The 20,643-nt window shown below is 42.2% G+C and overlaps 1 protein-coding gene across 6 annotated transcripts in view; it reads right to left on the reverse strand.

The window, feature by feature from the left end:
* phkb (phosphorylase kinase, beta) overlaps nt 1-20,643 on the reverse strand; it is a 124,706-nt gene that overhangs the window by 22,367 nt on the left and 81,696 nt on the right. For all 6 annotated transcript variants that reach the window (XR_014568947.1, XM_083759776.1, XM_083759773.1 and 3 more), the window contains 4 exons: nt 11,696-11,751; nt 10,291-10,384; nt 1,420-1,503; nt 645-749 (listed from right to left, as the gene is read on the reverse strand). Coding sequence is in view for 5 of the 6 variants with exons in the window: in XM_083759776.1 (XP_083615902.1) it covers nt 645-749; nt 1,420-1,503; nt 10,291-10,384; nt 11,696-11,751 (339 nt within the window). In the remaining variant the exon portion in view is untranslated. The remainder of the gene's footprint in view (nt 1-644; nt 750-1,419; nt 1,504-10,290; nt 10,385-11,695; nt 11,752-20,643) is intronic.

The raw sequence follows: 20,643 nt of genomic DNA on the forward strand, positions 1-20,643 counted from the left end.
TAAGTTATTTAACATGCGTAGCTGTAATGCTGTACATTGATTCCAGAAGCAGACAATCAGCAGCAGTGTTTAGTGACAGTTGAGTTTCCAAAATGCCAAAACACAAGTCAATGTTCAGATAAAATGCCACCTGCTGGGCCAACACAATAGCCCAGTGGTTATGGCTGCGTACCACGTGGCCTCTAAAGCCAGTGAGTGCCCCTGTTAGATTCACGGTACTGCCTATGGCAATTTGATGCATGCATTAATCCACGTTTCTCAACTCAAATAAAGTCTCAGAAGAAAGCCAACCAAAAATGTATTAAAGAAACCCTGCCATGCTGTTCTGCAATAAAAATAAAAAACACATTGTTGTATCATACTGACTCACCTGCCTGCCAGGGAAGAGCCCCCACCGGGAGGACGTCCTGCTCCTCCCGCCCAACACTCTCGGGGGAGGGAAGCCTCTCCGGCTTCCCTCAACCGAACACGGGCCAATTGTTCGCTCGAACGAACACTCTGCAGTGGTGGCCATGCACTTTGCTACTGGGCCACCCTAGCGGCAGTTTATTATTTAAGCAAAACGCTGTCAGCCAAACATTAATCATTGCACCAACTGCTGTCCAATCAAATGAGACCTTGGCGGCGTGACCCCCTCCCCTTACCTTGATGTCATCGATCAGCAGCATGACATCTTGAGACAAGTAGAAGTCGCTCAGATCAAACACGATCGGGTAGCATACCACCGTCTTACCCAGGATGCGATAAATCTGGAGACACGCACACGCGCACACACACACACACACACACACACACACACACACACACACACACACACACACACACACACACACACAGTTACCATAAAACATGTCTTTGTGAGGACCGGGAAATTGGTCCTCACAATGTCAAATAGTACAAGCACGCACATGCGGTATGTGCTTGTATTACTTTACTTGTACACACGCGATGGTGGTGAGGCAGTCAGCCATATTTCCCATAAATATATATTATAATAATATGATTATAATATTTCTGTGAGGTGGCAACGTTGTATGTCCATTGTCCAAAACTGCTCCTTCTTTATTCAAAATAAATAATAATAATATGTCAATAAAATAGCAGATCTACAAGCTCACAACGCATCACATCATGTTGTCTGCTTGCCTTGTAGATCGACACCCTCGTATGATGAAGTAGGGCATTAATGTGCGAAAAGATATGGAGATACAAGGTTTGTGCCCGACAATGACAATAATATTTTCTTCATAGCACTAGCAGTGCTTCGTTTGTGTGTGTGTGTGTGTGTGTGTGTGTGTGTGTGTGTGTGTGTGTGTGTGCACGCATGCTCAGGCCAGGGACATGAATACATTGCCATGAGTAGGTGGCACCTATGACCTCTGCAGTGTGTGCATTATTATGTGTTGTGTGTGTTTGTACCTTGCATGTCCCAATGCAGCCAACAGGCCTCTCTGGTCGCCCACTCAGGCCTAGCTTCTTATTGACAGCCAGAAACCGGTACGCCTGCAGAGAGAGAGAGAGAGCACACACACATGCACACGCACACACACACACACACACACACACACACACACACACACACACACACACACACACACACACACACACGATGTTGGGATACATTGCATTGACTTACATTGATTGTGTTGTGTCTGTGTGTGCACGTGTAGCTCAGTCGGTAGATCGCTCGCCTTTGAAATTGCAAGGATCTGGTTCGATACGGCAGGCACGTACGGCAAACAAGTATGTAGTAAGTACAATTATGTGGTAAGTACAAGTATGTGGTAAGTACCGGAAGCTGACATGGTGACTGGAATTTCTTTTCGAGAAATGTCAGTTACCGTGTGGGGATCCCCGAGGGGTCCCCAGAACATCCAGACCCCCAGGTACGTGCCCAGGGTGCTGGCCCGGTTCCGGTGAGCCGCCCTGTGTCCGAAACGGTTGAGAAATGACAGAGTTACCGCGTGGGGGTCCCCAGGGGGTCCGTGTGGGGGTCCCCAGAACATCCAGACCCCCAGGAACGCGCCCAGGGCTCCTGTTGTGTACTCTGTGCTGTACTCTACTGGCCACTTTAGGTGTTCCAGCTGTCTGTGCTCGGACACAGACACACATCCCCCCCCCCCCCCCCCCCCCCCCCGACACACACACACACACACACTCACACACACACCTGATGTTGATTAAAATGACGCTTTCTTGTATTTGGTAGGTTTTGAGTGTTATTCCATTTAGAGAAGCCTCTTGTGGACAAGCGACAATGCTATAACACTTAATGCATCTGGTCTGTCCAATGCAATAGTCATGTCCATGTCAAACAAAGAAGAAAATCTCCAAAGTGTTACTAATCTGCCATTTGAAATTCCAGGCAGGTTTCCATCTCATATCTGTTCATCATCTCTGTCCCACTGAAATATAAAAACGCGCCACAGTTTTAGCTCATAGATTTGCTGTTTTCGCTACTTTTGTGTGACACTGTAGTTTTTAGTATGATGAACTAGGGTGTTAATTTACAGGAAAAACAATATGGATATAAGAGGTTTCTGCCCGTCATGCAGCGATATGTAAATATGTAAGGAAATGTATATGTGAAGGTGTCTATATGTGCGTAAGGAAAGGTACGTGTAAGGGCCGATTCATACTCCTATATTACCGCTGTAGTGCCGAAATGATTTCGGCTTGTCAGAATGTTTCAGTAGCACCGAAGAGCCGACTTTAGGACGGTACCCCCCCCCCCCCTAACCTAATCCTAGCCTAACCGACTTTTAATCGCCTCTAAAATAGGAGTATGATTCGCGCCTAAAATGTGAGGCGTATCGTTGGGTTACAGAAAACAGACTTCAGAGGGAGAAGCAGCTCTGTCTCACTCCCTCCCACCCTCCATCCCTCCCTGGTGAGATGAGGAGCTTTTAGGCTCGTTTCAAGGTAGACCGAGCGAAACTGGCTGCCAGAGGAGGACAGCTCACTAACCATCTCAGAGCCATTCCATGCTGCTGCGGCCCTCATAGCTTCCAATGATGGATGAATACTCACATGTTCTTCTTACAATAAATGCACCGAATAGTACGTACGTACAGTACGTATGTCTGTCATCCACATATCTAGAGAACCGTTCGAACCGACCGACTACAACTTCATCAAGCGTGTCGCAGACAATCCCAAGGGAGTCTGCCTGGCATCGAGGCGGTCGGATAGGCAGTGAATGAATGAATAGTTTATTTCGGTGCTTTACATTTACATGTTAAGTTTCATCATTTGCATTTAAGTTTTTTTCTTTTACAAAGAGGTAGCACCGAAAAGGTCTAGGCTGAAGCCGAAGCTTATTTTGCCTAGCCTTGGCAGTTGTCCAGAACCAGAATGTAAACATATAGCTAATCTACAAGCTCACAGGCTTGTACTGTAGATCTAATGTATGTTTTCTAACAATAATCTAAATAAAGATGAAGTAAAAATAAAAGTATCAAAAGTTTTTACTGTGTAATAATAATTATTTTAAAAGTGTCCCTCCGCAGGGTTTAATAAAGGCTGTTTTTTATCTGATATTAAACATCATGTGGCAATAGAAACAATAGCTTTTATCTTGTCTTAAACATTACAATATGTGACCATAAAGCAATAGTTTTGTTTTATTATCTTAAACATTATAGTTGACAATAGAACAGTCGTTGTGTTCACTTGAGTTGTATGGGCTTTGTGTGTGTGTGTGTGTGTGTGTGTGTGTGTGTGTGTGTGTGTGTGTGTGTGTGTGTGTGTGTGTGTGTACGTTGTGAGCTTGTATACTGTAGATTGGCTTTGGTGAATTGAACATTTTAACAAAAATAAAGAAATGCAGAAATGCACTCCTAAAACTGCTGACCTAAAACATTCATGTCCTCAGATGTATAGTAATGTATAGACAGATCTGTGTGTGTGCGTGCATGCGTGTGCAGCCACACTACTTGTAATTTTGTGCTGGCTTTAAATACCTCAGCAGCTACAGTATCCAATCAATGAACCTGACATCAATAAAAAGACAGGAGGAGCAGGGAAGCTGTCTATCAAGGCATTTACTCTGCCGCATTCATGCTGCAGTACCTCCCCTTTGGCCATGAGGTGGGGCTGCATAACATACAGTGCTCCACCTCTCCCTGCCTCCCTCCCGTATTGTGGGAAAAGCCACATAATAATGTCTTTAATAAAAAAGAGATAGCAGCAGAGGACCGGGCCAATTAGCAGAGCACCATGTGGGCAAAAAAAATTAAGCGCAGAGCAGAATGTGTCAATGTGCTATAATTGGGAATTAAGAGCTTGTGACAAAGCCCGGTGCACCCCCCCATCCACAAGGACAAGACCCTAACGGACAGACCCTCAGCACTGTGCAAACTCAGTCAGCAGAATACCAATGAACAAGAGAAGAGGCTAAGCCAATCAAAGCTTCTTTTCATCTGACCACAGTGCAGTCGGCCTAAATAGAAAACATTTAAAAATACTTTAATATGTGGATTTAGTGCCATTTCTGCACTCTGAGTTAAGCCTGTTTTGTACCGTGGGCTACTTGCCAAATAGCTCATCTACAAGCTCATACTGCGTCATATCGAGTTTGTCAGCTCGTATACTGCTATTTTTGAATCTCAAAATGATATGCAAAAAAGGGACACCAAGGTTGACACATTAAATGGCTGAAACAAAATGCACTAATGCATTAATAATGCACAGAAAGGCTATGATGAGTAACTACATGATTACAAACAAATCATTTACACAACACCGATGATAGTGCTGTCAAACAAGTCTATGACTATGAAGCTAAGTTTAATCTGCAACATAACTTTATACAATAGGCCCTATGTAGTCTTGTTGGGGGTCCCTGCTTCATATCTCTCTCAGTTTAACTTAGAGAGTTGGCCTGACTTACTTTGCCTGAAAACAAGTTGTATGGAGCTTTTGTCTTTTTGTATTCACAACGGCAACGTAAATCAAGGCAAGCTGATACCAAGTGCAGGAATGTGTGGCCACTTTTTCGTTTTACTTGTGAGCGTGAAATATGGCAGCTCAGCTCGGTGAGGGGGCGACAGAGAATTATACAGAAGATCAGAGATGAGAGACAAAGAGGGCGACAGCTACTCGACACGGACATTGATCTATGGAGAGCGTAAGACACGCGTGTGTCACGGAGGGGATGTGTATGGGGGGTGCTAACACGTTGCGGGAGATAATTGCTGCTCCGTTCGTTGTCAGGAAGCTGTTGTCAACACAATCAGCACAGCTGACGGGGGAAGTGGGAGCGAACGCAGCTTGAAGCGCCCAGGCGCCGGAAGCCACTCCAACTCATCGGAGGGTCTCTCTTGAGGAAGGAAAGGAAGAGGCTGTCGTCTATGGGAAGCCGTTTAGGCCATAAATGCATAGTCAACTCGCACATGTATACTTCTCTTGCACATACATATATATTGGTACTTCACTTGCACATACATGCATATCTCACATACACATACATGCATACTTCACTTGCACATACATACATTTAGGTACTTCACTTGCACATACATACATACTTCATTCGCACATACATACATACTTCACTTGCACATACATACATACTTCATTCGCACATACATACATACTTCACTTGCACATACATACATACTTCATTCGCACATGCATACATACTTCACTTGTACATACATACATACATACTGCATTCACACATATATAAATACTTCATTCGCACATATATACATACTTCATTCGCACATATATAAATACTTCACTTCAAATACTTGTGTGCGTGCGTGCGTGCGTGTGTGTGTGTGCGTGCGTGTGTGTGAGAGAGAGTATGTGTGTGTGCGTGTGTGCGTGCGTGTGTGTGAGAGAGAGTATGAAGGTATATGCACAAAAGTATGTATATAACAGAAAGGCAATTACTGGAACAGGAAGCTTGCAAGATCAGTGTTTCCTGCAGGAAAAAGTTTTGTCATGGTGCTGTCAATTGTCAATTAATTTGATTAATTAATTAATTAATAAGATTAATAAATTAAGATGAATTCGTATTATTGCTCTTGTATTGCTATTGGAGACACTGGGGGGGACACTGGTGGACACTGGGGAGGCACTCAGGGAGGCACTGGGGAGACACTGGGGAGGCACTCAGGGGGACACTGGGGAGGCACTCGGGAGGCACTGGGGAGGCACTGGGGAGACATTGGGTAGGCACTGGGGAGACACTGGGGAGGCACTCAGGGGGACACTGGGCAGGCACTGAGGGGGACACTGGGGAGGCACTCGGGGGACACTGGGGACGTACTGGGGAGCCACTGGGCAGACACTGGGGAGGCACTGGGGAGGTACTGGACATTTCATATCACACACACACCATGATTCACAAGCCCCCTTTTTTTTCTTTTTTTCTTTCGCAGCTTGGCATGTCGCGATTTATTTCAAGCATGGCGCAGCGCCATGCCAACAACATTGTGCAGGAAACCCTGAAGATGGTCACATAATTCGCCAGGACACCATTTTTGCCATAACAAATGAATTTCAAATGAAAAGCTAATGGACTGTCCACTTGATTTTTGTTTTGATTTGTTTGCAAATCAATGTCTTAAATGGCAATAGAGACTTTGTTATACATGTTTTCCAAAGTTAATTGAGATGCATCGAGTGCACTACAGAGAATGATACAGCTAGCCGTAAATAAATAAAATAATAAATAATAATACATACAAAAAAATGCATTAACTTTCAATAAGCCATTTATTAATTGTACAGATGCCTTGCATTTAAATTCAAAGAGGGGATGTTTATGGTTAAGAGTTTAACCTGTAAAAATAAGAATAAGAAGTGTTTAACCTGTAAACCTTAAGGAAATGGCAACCTGTTAATTAATACTATGGTTTATTATTATTATTATTATTATGTGCAAATGTACATTTTACCCCTAAAGTAATGCCTGCATGTAACCTGTTAATTAATACTATGGTTTATTAATAATAATAATAATAGTAATTATTATTATTGTTATATACACGTGGTACCTTTTTACCCCTAATGTGATGCTTCGAATCAGCTGCGCTGTCATGTGACAAAAGCATTGAGCCTTACCGACATACTCTCTCTCTCACACACACACACACACACACACACACACACACACACACACACACACACACACACACACACACACACACACACGCACGCACACAAGTATTTGAAGTGAAGTATTTATATATGTGCGAATGAAGTATGTATATATGTGCGAATGAAGTATGTATGTATGTGCGAATGAAGTATGTATGTACAAGTGAAGTGTGTATGCATGTGCGAATGAAGTATGTATGTATGTATGTGCAAGTGAAGTATGTATGTATGTGCGAATGAAGTATGTATGTACGTATGTGCAAGTGAAGTATGTATGTATGTGCGAATGAAGTATGTATGTATGTGCAAGTGAAGTACCTAAATGTATGTATGTGCAAGTGAAGTATGCATGTATGTGTATGTGAGATATGCATGTAGGTGCAAGTGAAGTACCAATATATATGTATGTGCAAGAGAAGTATACATGTATGTGCGAGTTGACTATGCATTTATGGCCTAAACGGCTTCCCATAGTCGTCTGGCTGCTTGTGGGATTTAAATTTTCAACACACACACTGCCCCTCTGACTCACAACTGAACAATCCATCTCATCAGCTTCTAGAAGCCAGATTTTTACCTAGCCGGGCGCCGCCGATGTGCGACAGGACGGCCGCGCAAACAAAATATGAAACAGGCATTAACAGAGAACAGAAGGAGACAGAACTAAACACTGTGGGGCAGGTGGGGGGGATTAGACAGAACCTAAACACTGTGGGGCAGGTGGGGGGGATTTAGAAGTATGAGTGGTTATCCTTTGCATATCGTTGCCGTCGGGTCATTATGTCCAAAACTGTTATGAGTGCTGTGAGCTTGTAGATCTTCTATAGTAACTACTTTTGCGTGACACTCTGTTATGATGGAGTAGGGTGTCAATTTACTGAAATATTTTAAAAAGTTGAAATATGGAGATACAAGTTTTTTGCCCGACAGCAATGATATTTAACTGCATTCCAAATGGAACAACATGGACACAGAGGTTACATTAAGCCCTATAGCCGCACCTTTAAAGGTAGAACTAAACTTAACCTTCTCTGTATGATGGTTGCGAATCAAAATAATATCATGTTTTTTCATTAAAAATAAAAAATAGATTCTGCTATGAAATCCCCAACTGAAAAACCTACTTTTGAAGCAACACATTTCTCATCCTCCAGCAAGGTACTGCTGTCTTTAGAAACACCTTGATCCCACTGACTGACTGCACTGAGCTTCTACAGTCTGCTAGCGCTGTATGCGGCGCAATAAGAGCAATGGGAAAGGGCCCCATCCCTGTGTGATATGTATATACAGCCCCATTCATAACACTATTTGTCTATTGGCAGAATGCAAGAACGAGACCTCTCCCTTCCTACCAAAAAGGGAGTGTGTCACTAAAGCAACAAGCCACAAGAGGTCTCCGTTTACCTTGTAGTTTATAATGGCTGAGTGGCGTGGTGAGGCACGACGTAAAGCGTTTACCTTGTAGTTTATAATGGCTGAGTGGCGTGGTGAGGCACGACGTAAAGCGTTTACCTTGTAGTTTATAATGGCTGAGTGGCGTGGTGAGGCACGACGTAAAGCGTTTACCTTGTAGTTTATAATGGCTGAGTGGCGTGGTGAGGCACGACGTAAAGCGTTTACCTTGTAGTTTATAATGGCCGAGTGGCGTGGTGAGGCACGACGTAAAGCGTTTACCTTGTAGTTTATAATGGCCGAGTGGCGTGGTGAGCAGCGATGCAAAGCAGCGTACCTCCGACGCTCTCAGCCATTAGCATTAGACTTCCAGTGACAACTACTGTACATGGGATCGATTCCCATGTATTGGCACAACTGCCAATCAAAGTGACTTCTGGCCAATCACAGCGTGTCCTTCCCAGGTCTAAACTGAATGGGGTTGCAGGAAGAAAGAACGCTGCATGACTCCATCAGAGGCAGAATGTGACAATAGCAGTGATGATGTGCGGCACTGGGTCAACCAAAAAAGCAATAATCAACGTGTGGGTAAAATACCTGGGCATGGCTGATCCAGATTTTGAATCTACGACCTACCTGTGCAAGAAATATAGGCCAAAACAATGCGGTCTGGTTACGGGCAAAATTATGCACTCTATACCATGAGAACTTTTGGAGCAACTGACAACTTTGGCTTCCTTTTTTTTTTTTTTTTTTTTATATATTTTTTGCGGCTTACGCCTTTTATTGATTTTTGAAGGGACAGACAGTAGGCTGACAGGAAACGGGAGAGAGATGGGGGGATAACATGCAGTAAAGGCCGTGTCGGGTCCGGGAGTCGAACCCGCGGCACACTGCGACTGGATTACCAGTCCGGTGCCCAGACCGTTACGCTACAGCCTGGGCCTACTTTGGCTTCCTAAAGCAAACATTTCACAGATGATTCTTAATATCTAAAGTTAAAGTGTTTCAATTGAATTTGATGCTACAGAATATTAAACACTCCAGTAGGAACAGTCTAACATAGCAGACTACAGACCAGTCACCGAAGCCACCGGAGAGAGTGACGATCGACCGATCTGCCAGTCAGTTGATCAATCAACATGAACAACTACTGTCGCATTAATGAATCACTCAACCAAGTAGGAGTCTCACTTTGACTGATGGTGCAATCAAGAGGAAATCTTAATAGCAGGATATCTTAGATTGACATGCAGATGGATTGATTGACTGAACTGAGCCCTGGTGACACGCTGATAGATAGGCTGCTGAAAGCCAATCTAAGCAACTGTCCAACTGATTTGTGCAAACTGTCCAACAGGCCACGGCTATAACCTTGCTACAGGAGTGCTATTGTCACGCATAGACAAAACGGGACTCTTCATTACAATAATGTGATGGACTTTTTGTATGTACTGTCCAAAAAACATTACTTTTCAGTAAATGGTGAAAAATACTTTTCATTTCATCAAATATTTAGAAAATATTGTCTATTTTCAAAAAACATGGTCATATGAAGGTAGAACTTTCATTAGATGTGCATGCTGTGATGTGTAACATAATTGTGAAAATAAGCATGGCCTTTGATCGAGTATTTTACATGAGTGCTAATCTACCCTCTTAATAACGAAGGACTATTTTACTTGTATTTACATTCCAATTCCAAATCTGACTTTTAGGAGCGATAGACAAAGTATCTGAATATTGTGTTTAAATCACTGTGTTTAAATCACATTGATATTACTGTACCTTGACCAGCTCCTTCTGAGGCCAGATCTGGATGGGCTCCACCTGCTGGGGTGTCTGCGTCGAAATGCCATAGGTGTTCAGGAACACCTGCAGTCTACGCGCACGGGCACGCGCACGCGCACACACACACACACACACACACACACACACACACACACACACACACACACACACACACACACACACACACACACACACACACACACACACACACACACACACACACACACACACACACACACACACACACACACACACACACACACACAGTAGTTAAGTTGCAGGCAACTTATTAGCTCACCTACCAATCAACCTTTTCTCTTAAATGATTTCCGAGTTGACGACCTCCCACTACTGCTCGAATTGAAATCCTTTTTAATTTAATTTAATTTAATTTAACACAATGAGTTTTCTCAGAAGGGGAGCTGGCATCTCCCTTAGAGAAAGGAGCCAGCTTAGGTGGTTGGGGCATCTGGTAGGGGTCGGGGATGCCTCTCGAGCGGTCCTCGATGCACGTCCCACTGGGAGGAGACCTCCGGGCAGACCAAGGATGAGATGGAGGGATTATATTTCTTGGAACGCCTCTGGATCGACCAGAATGAGGTTACTAATGTTGCAGTGGAGAGGGAAGTTTGGAGCTCTCTGGTGGAGCTGTTGCCCCCGCCGCGACGCGACTACAACAGTTGAAGATGGATGGATGTCTCCTCCCGCATTAAAAAAATAAAATGTTATGCCAATTATTATTAACCCTGCCTACACATGCACTAGTTAGACATATAAATTAACACACCTTGTCACACCTTTAATGGTATGGTCACATATAAACCCTTATAAACTAAATTGCTCAATGCTGACAGCCGGTCAGCAAGTGGATGAATCAAAAATCACTCTTCTTAGAGCCTCGGTCAATATAACCCAATATTATCACTGTATCCGAAACATGGTTACATAGTGAAATCACTGACAAAGAAATCAAAACCGAGCTGGTGTGGTAGCCACATATGACTCATCTAATTTTACTTCTGAGCGTCTCACCCCTACTGTAGATCCGGTTAACTCTGAAAGCCTTTTCATTAATATCATGTTTCACAACAACAAACATTTACTCAACCTGTTTATTTTTCTAAACTGACAAGTACCAGCAATGACATATAAGTAAGTAAAGTAAGTAGCCTTGCCGAGCCATGAGGCACATAGGGCAGGAGCCTATCTCCTGTTTCTGTAGTGTGAGGCAGCTTGATGTACAAGTACACCCCCTGGACATGACGCTAGTATGTCGCAGGGACTTAACCATTTTTAGAGTCTTTGGTATGACCCGGCCGGGGATCGAACCCCGACCTCCCAGTCTCAGGGCGGACACTCTAACCACAAGGCCACTATACACTGATATTTTTGCACTACATACCTCTGGCTCTCTGCGACAAGGGCAACGTGGATCACAACGTCATTCTCTATGGGACCCTGAGAGAGAGAGAGAGACAGACAGACACAGAGAGAGAGAGAGAGAGAGACAGAGAGCATTCAATCATTTATTTGACAGTCAAAGCATGCACACGTGAACAGTTTTACCACAATGGAGGAAAAAAACAAGCCTTGGCTTTTTGTGACTTGATCCATTATGATGTTGGCACTTAAAGGGGAATTGCTTTTAAATGGATGCTACTGTAATACAATACTTATCTATCTAATCTACAGAATCTATACATCCATCCATACTGTATATGATTATGCTTAAAACAAAACAAAATACGCTTTGTTACCAATTGCATATTTGGGGGGGGGGGGGGGGGGGGGGGATATTAGCCAAAAATAGCAGATCTACAAAAGAGCTTGAGGCAAAAAAGTACAATTTAACATTACAATAAAATCTTGATTGGGATTTTAATTGATCGCACGCACACACACACACACACACACACACACACACACACACACACACACACACACACACACACACACACACACACACACACACACACACACACACACACACACACACACACACACACACACACACACACACACACACACACACACACACACACACACCTGGGAGCCATTTTTTTGGTTGATAAAAACCGGTTTCAGCCAACAACCTCATTATCATCAATCAGGGAGAAAAGAGAGGAGAGAGAGGGAAAAATGCATCTTGATGAATTACAAGCAGCAGCTTCCAAAACCATGCGATGGAACCGTCATTAGCGTGTGTCTCTGAACAGGCAGAGCACTCATTTGGGGTACTCGAATCACCAGGAATAGAGACCAAAAAAGTCCATTCCCCCATAAAAAACACAACCTGAGACCGTCCAGGCAAATAGATGTAAAATGTTATGTTCATTTTAAAATGTCCCCTCAGAAGAAAGCCTCTGGAATATGTTCCTGATGTTCTGGAAAGGCTGACATTTACAGTTCTGCTATTTTCTTGTACTTCACCGTGACAACATAGCTGTCTGGCATTTAGTTTTTTATAAAGATTGATGTGTTGACACTAGCATACAGGGGGTAGTTTTGGGCCTCTGGGCAAACTTTGTTTGTTTCTCTGGCTTTCTTTTGGTAGTACAGTGGAGATGAGAGCAAACAGAGGAGAGAGGACCTTTGCTAAGGTCCGCCGGGCTCAGGAATCGAACCCAGAACTTGCTGTCAGGCTGCATCACAGGCTTCACAGCCCTGAATATTTGGTACACGCCTGAACCACAGTATTTAAAATAAATGGGAAGAGGAAGTTGTTAGTAATTCCAAATCAATGAATTAGTTGGATACTAATATCCCATGAAAAAAAGGGACACAAGTTGTGAAGAACGTCACTGCAGCTGCTACAGTACAATCAATACTTGAAATTAAAATGGTTGAGAATGACAGCTAATAGCCCTAAAAACTATCTCTTATGGGGGGGTCCCTGGTGTATCTTTAAATGGGGGTCCACGGGCTAATAGGTGTCAATTTGGGGGTCTTTGACATGACAACATTTGTGAACCACTGCTGTAGATAGTATCTAGTATCAGATACATCCTGTCCTATGCTGTTTCCAGTTGAGGTGTATGAGGTGTAGAATCAATGCTGGCAGCCGTGGCTAATTACATAATTTGATTATAATCAACGCTCACTTCCGCACGTGGAAGCAGTTATGCAAATTATAGTAATTTATTCATGCATTTTATGAATTCATGAACACAACAAAACTACAAACGTCAGATTATCCTGCTGAATATTAACCATAGACCCCTTACAGGCTCACAGCTTGACTTTTAAATGCACTGAATCTGGTGGTTTTCGAGGAAATCATTGCTGTTGGGCAAAAACCTCGTATCTCCATATTTCAACTTTTTGTGCTTTGTGTTTTTTTCTACTTCATCGTACAAGAGTAGTACAAAAGTAGTGAAAATACTGTAGTAGTTCCATTTGTACTCTTATGGGGGTCCTTGAAATACAAACTAATTAATTGGTTTGGGCTTAGGTGGCATGAGTCACCACCCATCGTTAGAGCCAATCAGTTGTACCCCTTCCTGTATATAGGTACACACCCATTCCCTGTCACATTATTCCTGAAGAAGATCCTAAGGGATCGAAACGTTGAGTCAAATAAACCAGTGGAGCTGAGTTTTTCATACCAGTGTTGCAGACTCTATTTTTTCTCTGGTCCTTGAAATACAGCCATAAGTCATGTGCAGTTGTGCACCAGCAATAGCTGGTCAATCAATCAATGCAAATTAGAAAGAGAGGTGTACAATGCGTAACATAACATAACATAACATAACATAACATAACATAACATAACATAGCTTACTGGTTTTCATTGCATCTGTCAGAAAATACAACATTGATGTGAGTGAGAGTCAGAGTGAGAGTGACTGCTCTCAAAGGGCACCTACGGACGGCTGCAATTCGAAACTGGCCCCCGTAAAATCTGAATCCCCCACCCAACAGTTTTTTTGTATTGAGTTGTACTTGAAATGTACTGTAATTCTGCAAACTGTTAATAAATCAATCAAAATATGTTAATAAAATCATTCAAAGCCTCTAGTTCAGCGAAAATTGGCAAAATGAAACCACAAACCGGTGTGCTATTGATGGGTTGGGTCTTCACTCAGTATATAATAGCCTATATAAAGCCTGTGTAAAAGAAGACTTGGAACTAGTGATTGAAAGCACGTCTTTATGAAAAGGTTTACTAAGGTAATAAAAAGCAAGTGTAAAGTCCGGGTCGAATTCCCATTGACGTTGTCGTTGGCGGATGGAATGAAGGTTTTTAGGCAGTTGTTGGAGGGGAATTCACACCACCTGCTGTGCCATTAATGAGAATTGTAGCATTATCATTACTTCCACATTGACTTCACAATGAGCAGATAAAGCTCAGTTCCTGGTACCCAACACAGTTCACTGCAGGGCCAGTAATCCCAGCTCAGTAATCCTGGTAAGGGACCTGACTGCCTGCCTGCATACACAAGCCTTTTCTTACCTTGTTCTTAATACATTGAATTCTGAGACAACGGTTTTGCGAGAAATGTAAGTATTTTGTGTCAGTTGAATTAATATGAAGACAGTGAGGAAGCTAATTTATCACTTCCCTCAAGTTCTGGCTGTTTATTAGAATAGAACAGAATATGAAGACATAATAATAATAATAATAATAATAATAGCTTAAATTATAGTGCCTTTCAAAATAAAGATACACAGATAGACGGACAGAAAGATGTTTCCTCATTTTATAGTAGGACATACTCTACTGTACTATACTGTATGTCAGGCATACTGTTTCAAAACTTAAAGGTATATTCAGTGATTTCACTTAATTCAAATATCACTTCTTTTTTTGTTTTGTTGTGATAATCCTCCCTACTATAGAGTGTGCTGACCATATAAGGAGTTCCTCCCTGTCCCCAGTTAACCCCTGGGGGTCAAAAAACCTTAGGTTTCGTTTTTGACTCTCTATCCTGATTGGATGAAAGGCTTAGGTCCCAGCCAAAAACGAAACCTAAGGTTTTTTGAGTGAAATCACTGAATATACCTTTAACTTGGTAAAGTGAAATGTGTCAGATAGAGCACAGTGCTGGGAGTATGAAACAGAAATTAATTTCAGCTCCACTTCATTTGACTTTTCTCCCCCCAAATTAAAAGCACTGGGTTGTGACACAAGACTGCTAATGAACTATCACCACCACCATCCTTCCTGTCTCTTAGAACAAGAAGTAAAGTCTGCCAACAATGTGAGTCTTAGTAAAAGAAGAACTAAGCCTGGGAGGGAACACACAAACTAGTACAAAAAAAGAAGCATGTGAAGAAACAGCAGTGTGCTCCTCAAAGGAAGCAGGATAAGAAAGCTTGGGCACACTGGGACCTGTTCCAAAGACCGTACCAGGAAAACAAGTGGTTTGTAAGTGAGGTACAATATTTGAAATTCAACTTCAGACTCTGGTTGACAGTAAGAACTCATATCATTATCATTTAAACCACACTTTAAACTAGCGACTGAAAGTCTGGCCAAATACCCATAGACTGTTTGTGCATGCATGTGTGTGTGGCAATCAAGTGTGAGGTAATCAATAACCTTTCCATTTCGGTTTCCAAGAGTTAAAAACTTTGCAGGTAGAAAGTGGCTTTGAAGAGGCTTGAATCAAGCAAAACTAACCGGTAATCAGTACTAGAGACAGCCTCCAGCAAACGTCAAATCACAAAGGAAAACATTCAAAGTTCTATCAGATGTTCTATCAGAAGTTGAAAATATGAGGGAGGGAAATTATGCTCCCCACAAAAATATATATCTATATCTATATCTCTCTCTCCAAACGCCTGTCTGCCACCAACTGTTTGGGAACCACCGTGGCAGGTATATGTAATGAAGCAAACATTTACAGTCTTTAAAAAAAAAAGATGTTTCTGATTAGATTTTTGATCGAAAATGCCTCAATGTTATGAACTTATTTAATTCTCAAAGCCCTTGGTATCTTCACCAACTTCCTAGTTTCTCTGCTTGATGGAAGCCTGGAGAGAATGTGGAAAAGAGATCTGATTAAGTGAGAGAGAAGATTATGTGTGAATATTGTGTCACAATAGTGGCACGCGTGCATACACACATACACTATACACAGTCAGACAAATAAATTGGAAAGCAATTATGTGTGCTGACAGTGGAGCAGTTGTAATCCATGTTCACCACTGTGCTTTGGATGTATGTTACTGCAGTGTGTGTGTGTGTGTGTAATTTTATTAATTATTGTCATGTGATGCGTCCTGGCCAATAAGACTCAAATCTCCACCTCGGGGGTCTGAACCCAAAGCACTGACAGTTATTGCAATGTGCGTGCGTGCGTGCGTGTTTCTGTGGGGCATGCGTGGCATGCGTGAGTGCGTGCGTGTGTGCACTGGACTGGTTGATAGTCTTCCGAGCTCCAGTAGAGCAATTACACAAGCATCAACAAGTGGTAACTGTATTGTTCCCAGGTGTAACAATTCTTTCGGACAGTCTGCCTTCTCTAAAACTAGAGACGGATGGTAATGTGTTCTACAGAGGCCTCAAACTATGGTTGAAATCAAATCAACTGTGCTCACATCACATGTATAGTCTCTGACTGGTTACCTGAGTGATTATGTTTACTTTTGTTTTATAGGTCAATGTAATGTGTAATGGGAATTGTAATTTTATTGTAAAATATTAATTGTATAGCTATATTATTAGATTGTTTTTAGTATAGGTAGATCATGTAACAGAAAGGCCTAACCAGGGACTGGGGTTGCAAATTAGCCTTGGCTATAAACCCCATAGCAACATGCATCAACTGGTCTGTGCACAAGTCTGTATGAGAGCTATATGTTTACATGAAATGAGTGAGACAGAAAAATGTGTGCGTGTTTGTGTTTAAGCAAAATGTTTGTTGAGGACAAGTCGATGTTCAACTGTTCTAGTCAGTTTAATTCAGTATCAACTATCAATATCTTTGTAGCATCGTGGAACATGGATGGCTTCATAATGCCATTACATACAGTATAAGTCACGTTGATATGTGAACCTGGCCCTCACTGTGCAGTTCCCATCACTTTGGTGTTCGCGGTAGTTATACAGTCTAGACAAGCTTGACATTTCAATGCTTTAATAAGATGTAGTCAGACATTTAAGGTCTTTTTAAGGTGAACGTGAAGGAGAAAACAGTCCCACTTCTGCCCACAGGCGCAGACATTATTTGAACCGTTCTTGTGAACACTCTTTTTGTCCCATTTATTTAAAGATTTGCTATACACTTCCCTCCCTATATTATTCGGATTATTATGGATGCTGGGGTGCAAGTGCCATTTTAAGAGTTTTATGCACATATATATTTTCACAATACAATGACCCTTAACGCCTGGGGGTATTGGGAACCATTAAATCAGGGCGCCCAGCGATTTGCAGCTTCAGAGCCTAGTTCAAGGTTGCTCCACGCCATCTTGGAAGCTAGAAGTAGCTAGATGTAGCCAAAACACCCCAGAGGGGATCGACAACAACAGGAGGTATGATTACTTCTAACACGACAAGCGACGGGACTGCGATGGGCTGTCAAAAACATAATCTTTGGTTAGAATTGGAAGCATTGATTTAGATCAAGAGTTATTCACGTTTGCAGATTTTTCATCCCATCCATTAAAATGGAATGTTGCGATGCTCCCAGCCTGTAGACTTGTGCACTCCGTTATGAAATGATTAATGTTCCGTCTGTTGATTAATCTCCGTCCGGGGCGCTGAGCGTAACTATTTGATAAGACGGAGACCTCCGTTTTGGCAGGTAAGAGTGTTAATCACAATAACTTTCACCACAATACGTATCACATAAAAGGTTTGTATCGTCCCGTCCCTTTTGATCTGAACAAGGCGCCTACACGGATTAAAGCAAAAATGTAATCTCACAACTGAAATACAAATGTGTGTTATTACAAATGTGCAATGATTACTCAACGTAAAATTATGATGCTTTTAGTAATATTGTTCCTGCTGTTCTACAGCCAACCATGAGGTAAATAAATCACAGATTGAGGCTTTATCCTTTGCTTTTATGAAATATCCGAGACCATTGGGGCTTTGTGTAAGATGCTGATGCACATCATTATTGCTAGTTTGACTCTAAATCTTAAAATAATAACCGAAAGTAGCCTAACTAGTCTTTCATACTTTTTTGCTAAAAACTCTGTTCCAATTCAACAATGTTCAACCTGCTTAGGACATGTCTCCCTCCCTCAATCTCTCTTTCCCCCTCCCCTCTCTGTCCATTAAGGGTATGTATGATTTTTGTCTGATTCAGTCGTGGCTCAATTCAGCCCAGGGCTTTATCTCCTGAAAGCTTTTCACAGATTTGTGTGTGTGTGTGTGTGTGTGTGTGTGTGTGTGTGTGTGTGTGTGTGTGCGCGTGCGCGCAGGCGTGTGCATGTGTTTGAGTGCTCTAGTAAGTATGTACGGTACATACTACAGTATATGAAGTAGGGAGTTCATTGATGAAAGAAACATAAATAAATCTGAAATATGGAGATAAGGTTTCTGCCCGACAGCAATGATGTAGTCTAAACTCATTCACTGCCAAGGACGAGTTTTGATGACTTTTCTCGGATTTTCTATGGTCCGGGATGAGATCGCAGTGAAGATGAATATTCTGTGACTACTTAAAACCCATTTTGGGCGGGAACCGCAAAAATAGCAGACCTACAAGCTCGTAGCGCTACGAGCTTGTAGGTCTGCTATTTTTGGTCTGCTATGTAGGTCTGCTATTTTTGAAAAACGACTGACATAGAAACATAGCTTTTTCAGTAAACTGTCAGGATGTAGAAGACATTTTTTTAATCTGATCTCAGGTCAAAATGGGTTAAGACCATTTTCCAAAATCTTTACTTTTGTACATTTCGGAAACAATAGCAAATTCAACATGGAGGTGGGCACCCACAGTGTTGACTTACTTACTGTGTTTACAATATACACTGCATTCACCCTTTCACACACACTAGATTCTGAATGGATCATGGAAAACAAGCTGAAGTTGAATGTCTTAAAAACTAAATATATGTTAATACTGTAGGTTCTAAATATTTTAAATATGCTCTAAGGACCGATCAGAAATTAAGCCTCTCTTTGCAGGGTGCTACGATTTAACCGGTTAAAGAATTTAAACAGTTGGGTGTCATTATTGACAAAACACTGTCATGGTCCACTCAGATCAATAATGCAGTGGTGAGAATGAGTAAATCTATGCAAATCATCTATCTATCAATCTATCATTAGAAGGAGTGCTCATCTGCTAACTAATACAACAATTAGACTACAGTAGTCATACTACAGTATACTATCATCTAGTTGCAATGTGTGTCCCTATGTCTGTTTAGAATTGTCACAGTATGTGGCTCTGTGTTGCCATACTGTGGCTGTGTGTGGGTGTCGGGTTTCCTCCCAGCTTCCAGCCTTGGCACACCTGTCTGTGGTCACCTCATCGCACTCAATTGACACACCTGCCAGCCATCAACTCTTCAGCCCTGACAGTATTTATACCCTGGTCTTCACTCCACTCATCGTCAGATCATTGTTCAACCTTTCATGGTAGTACTATAGCTTGACTCTAGCCAGTGTTTATGTTCTAGTGAAGTTATAGTCTAGTTATATTTCCTAGTATTTGCTCCTGTGTTTCCTGCAAACTCAAGCTCTTCTCCTCTCCTCCAGAACCCAGCTCACCTATTCTACTGCCTGCTCGTCTGCCTGCTGCCTGCCTGCACTGCTTTCCTCATCCTCCATGTTTGTTTGCCATGCAACCTTCCACAATCTGCAATTCACCATATTGTGAATAAATATCTGAATTTTGCTCCTGTGTTTGGCTCTGCAAGAATACCAACAGGTGACAAAGTGGCGCTGTTGAGCATCACACTGTGCACAGGTGCATGAGTGAGCTGATTTTTTAGGAGCCATTACGTGATTTGAGCACTGTTGACACACACACACACACACACACACACACACACACACACACACACACACACACACACACACACACACACACACACACACACACACACACACACACACACAAAACCAATGCACTTAAGAAAACAGTCATGTACAGAGCTATAGAAAACAGTCATGTACAGAGCCATAGAAAACAGTCATTATACAGAGCCATATAAAACAGTCATGTACAGAGCCATATAAAACAGTCATGTACAGAGCCATATAAAACAGCCATGTACAGAGCCATAGAAAACAGCCATGTACAGAGCCATAGAAAACAGTCATGTACAGAGCCATATAAAACAGTCATGTACAGAGCCATAGAAAACAGCCATGTACAGAGCCATAGAAAACAGTCATGTACAGAGCCATAGAAAACAGTCATGTACAGAGCTATAGAAAAC

Source organism: Protomyctophum parallelum (genome assembly GCF_964188405.1).
Source record: "Protomyctophum parallelum genome assembly, chromosome: 2".
Classification (NCBI taxonomy): Eukaryota; Metazoa; Chordata; class Actinopteri; order Myctophiformes; family Myctophidae; genus Protomyctophum; species Protomyctophum parallelum.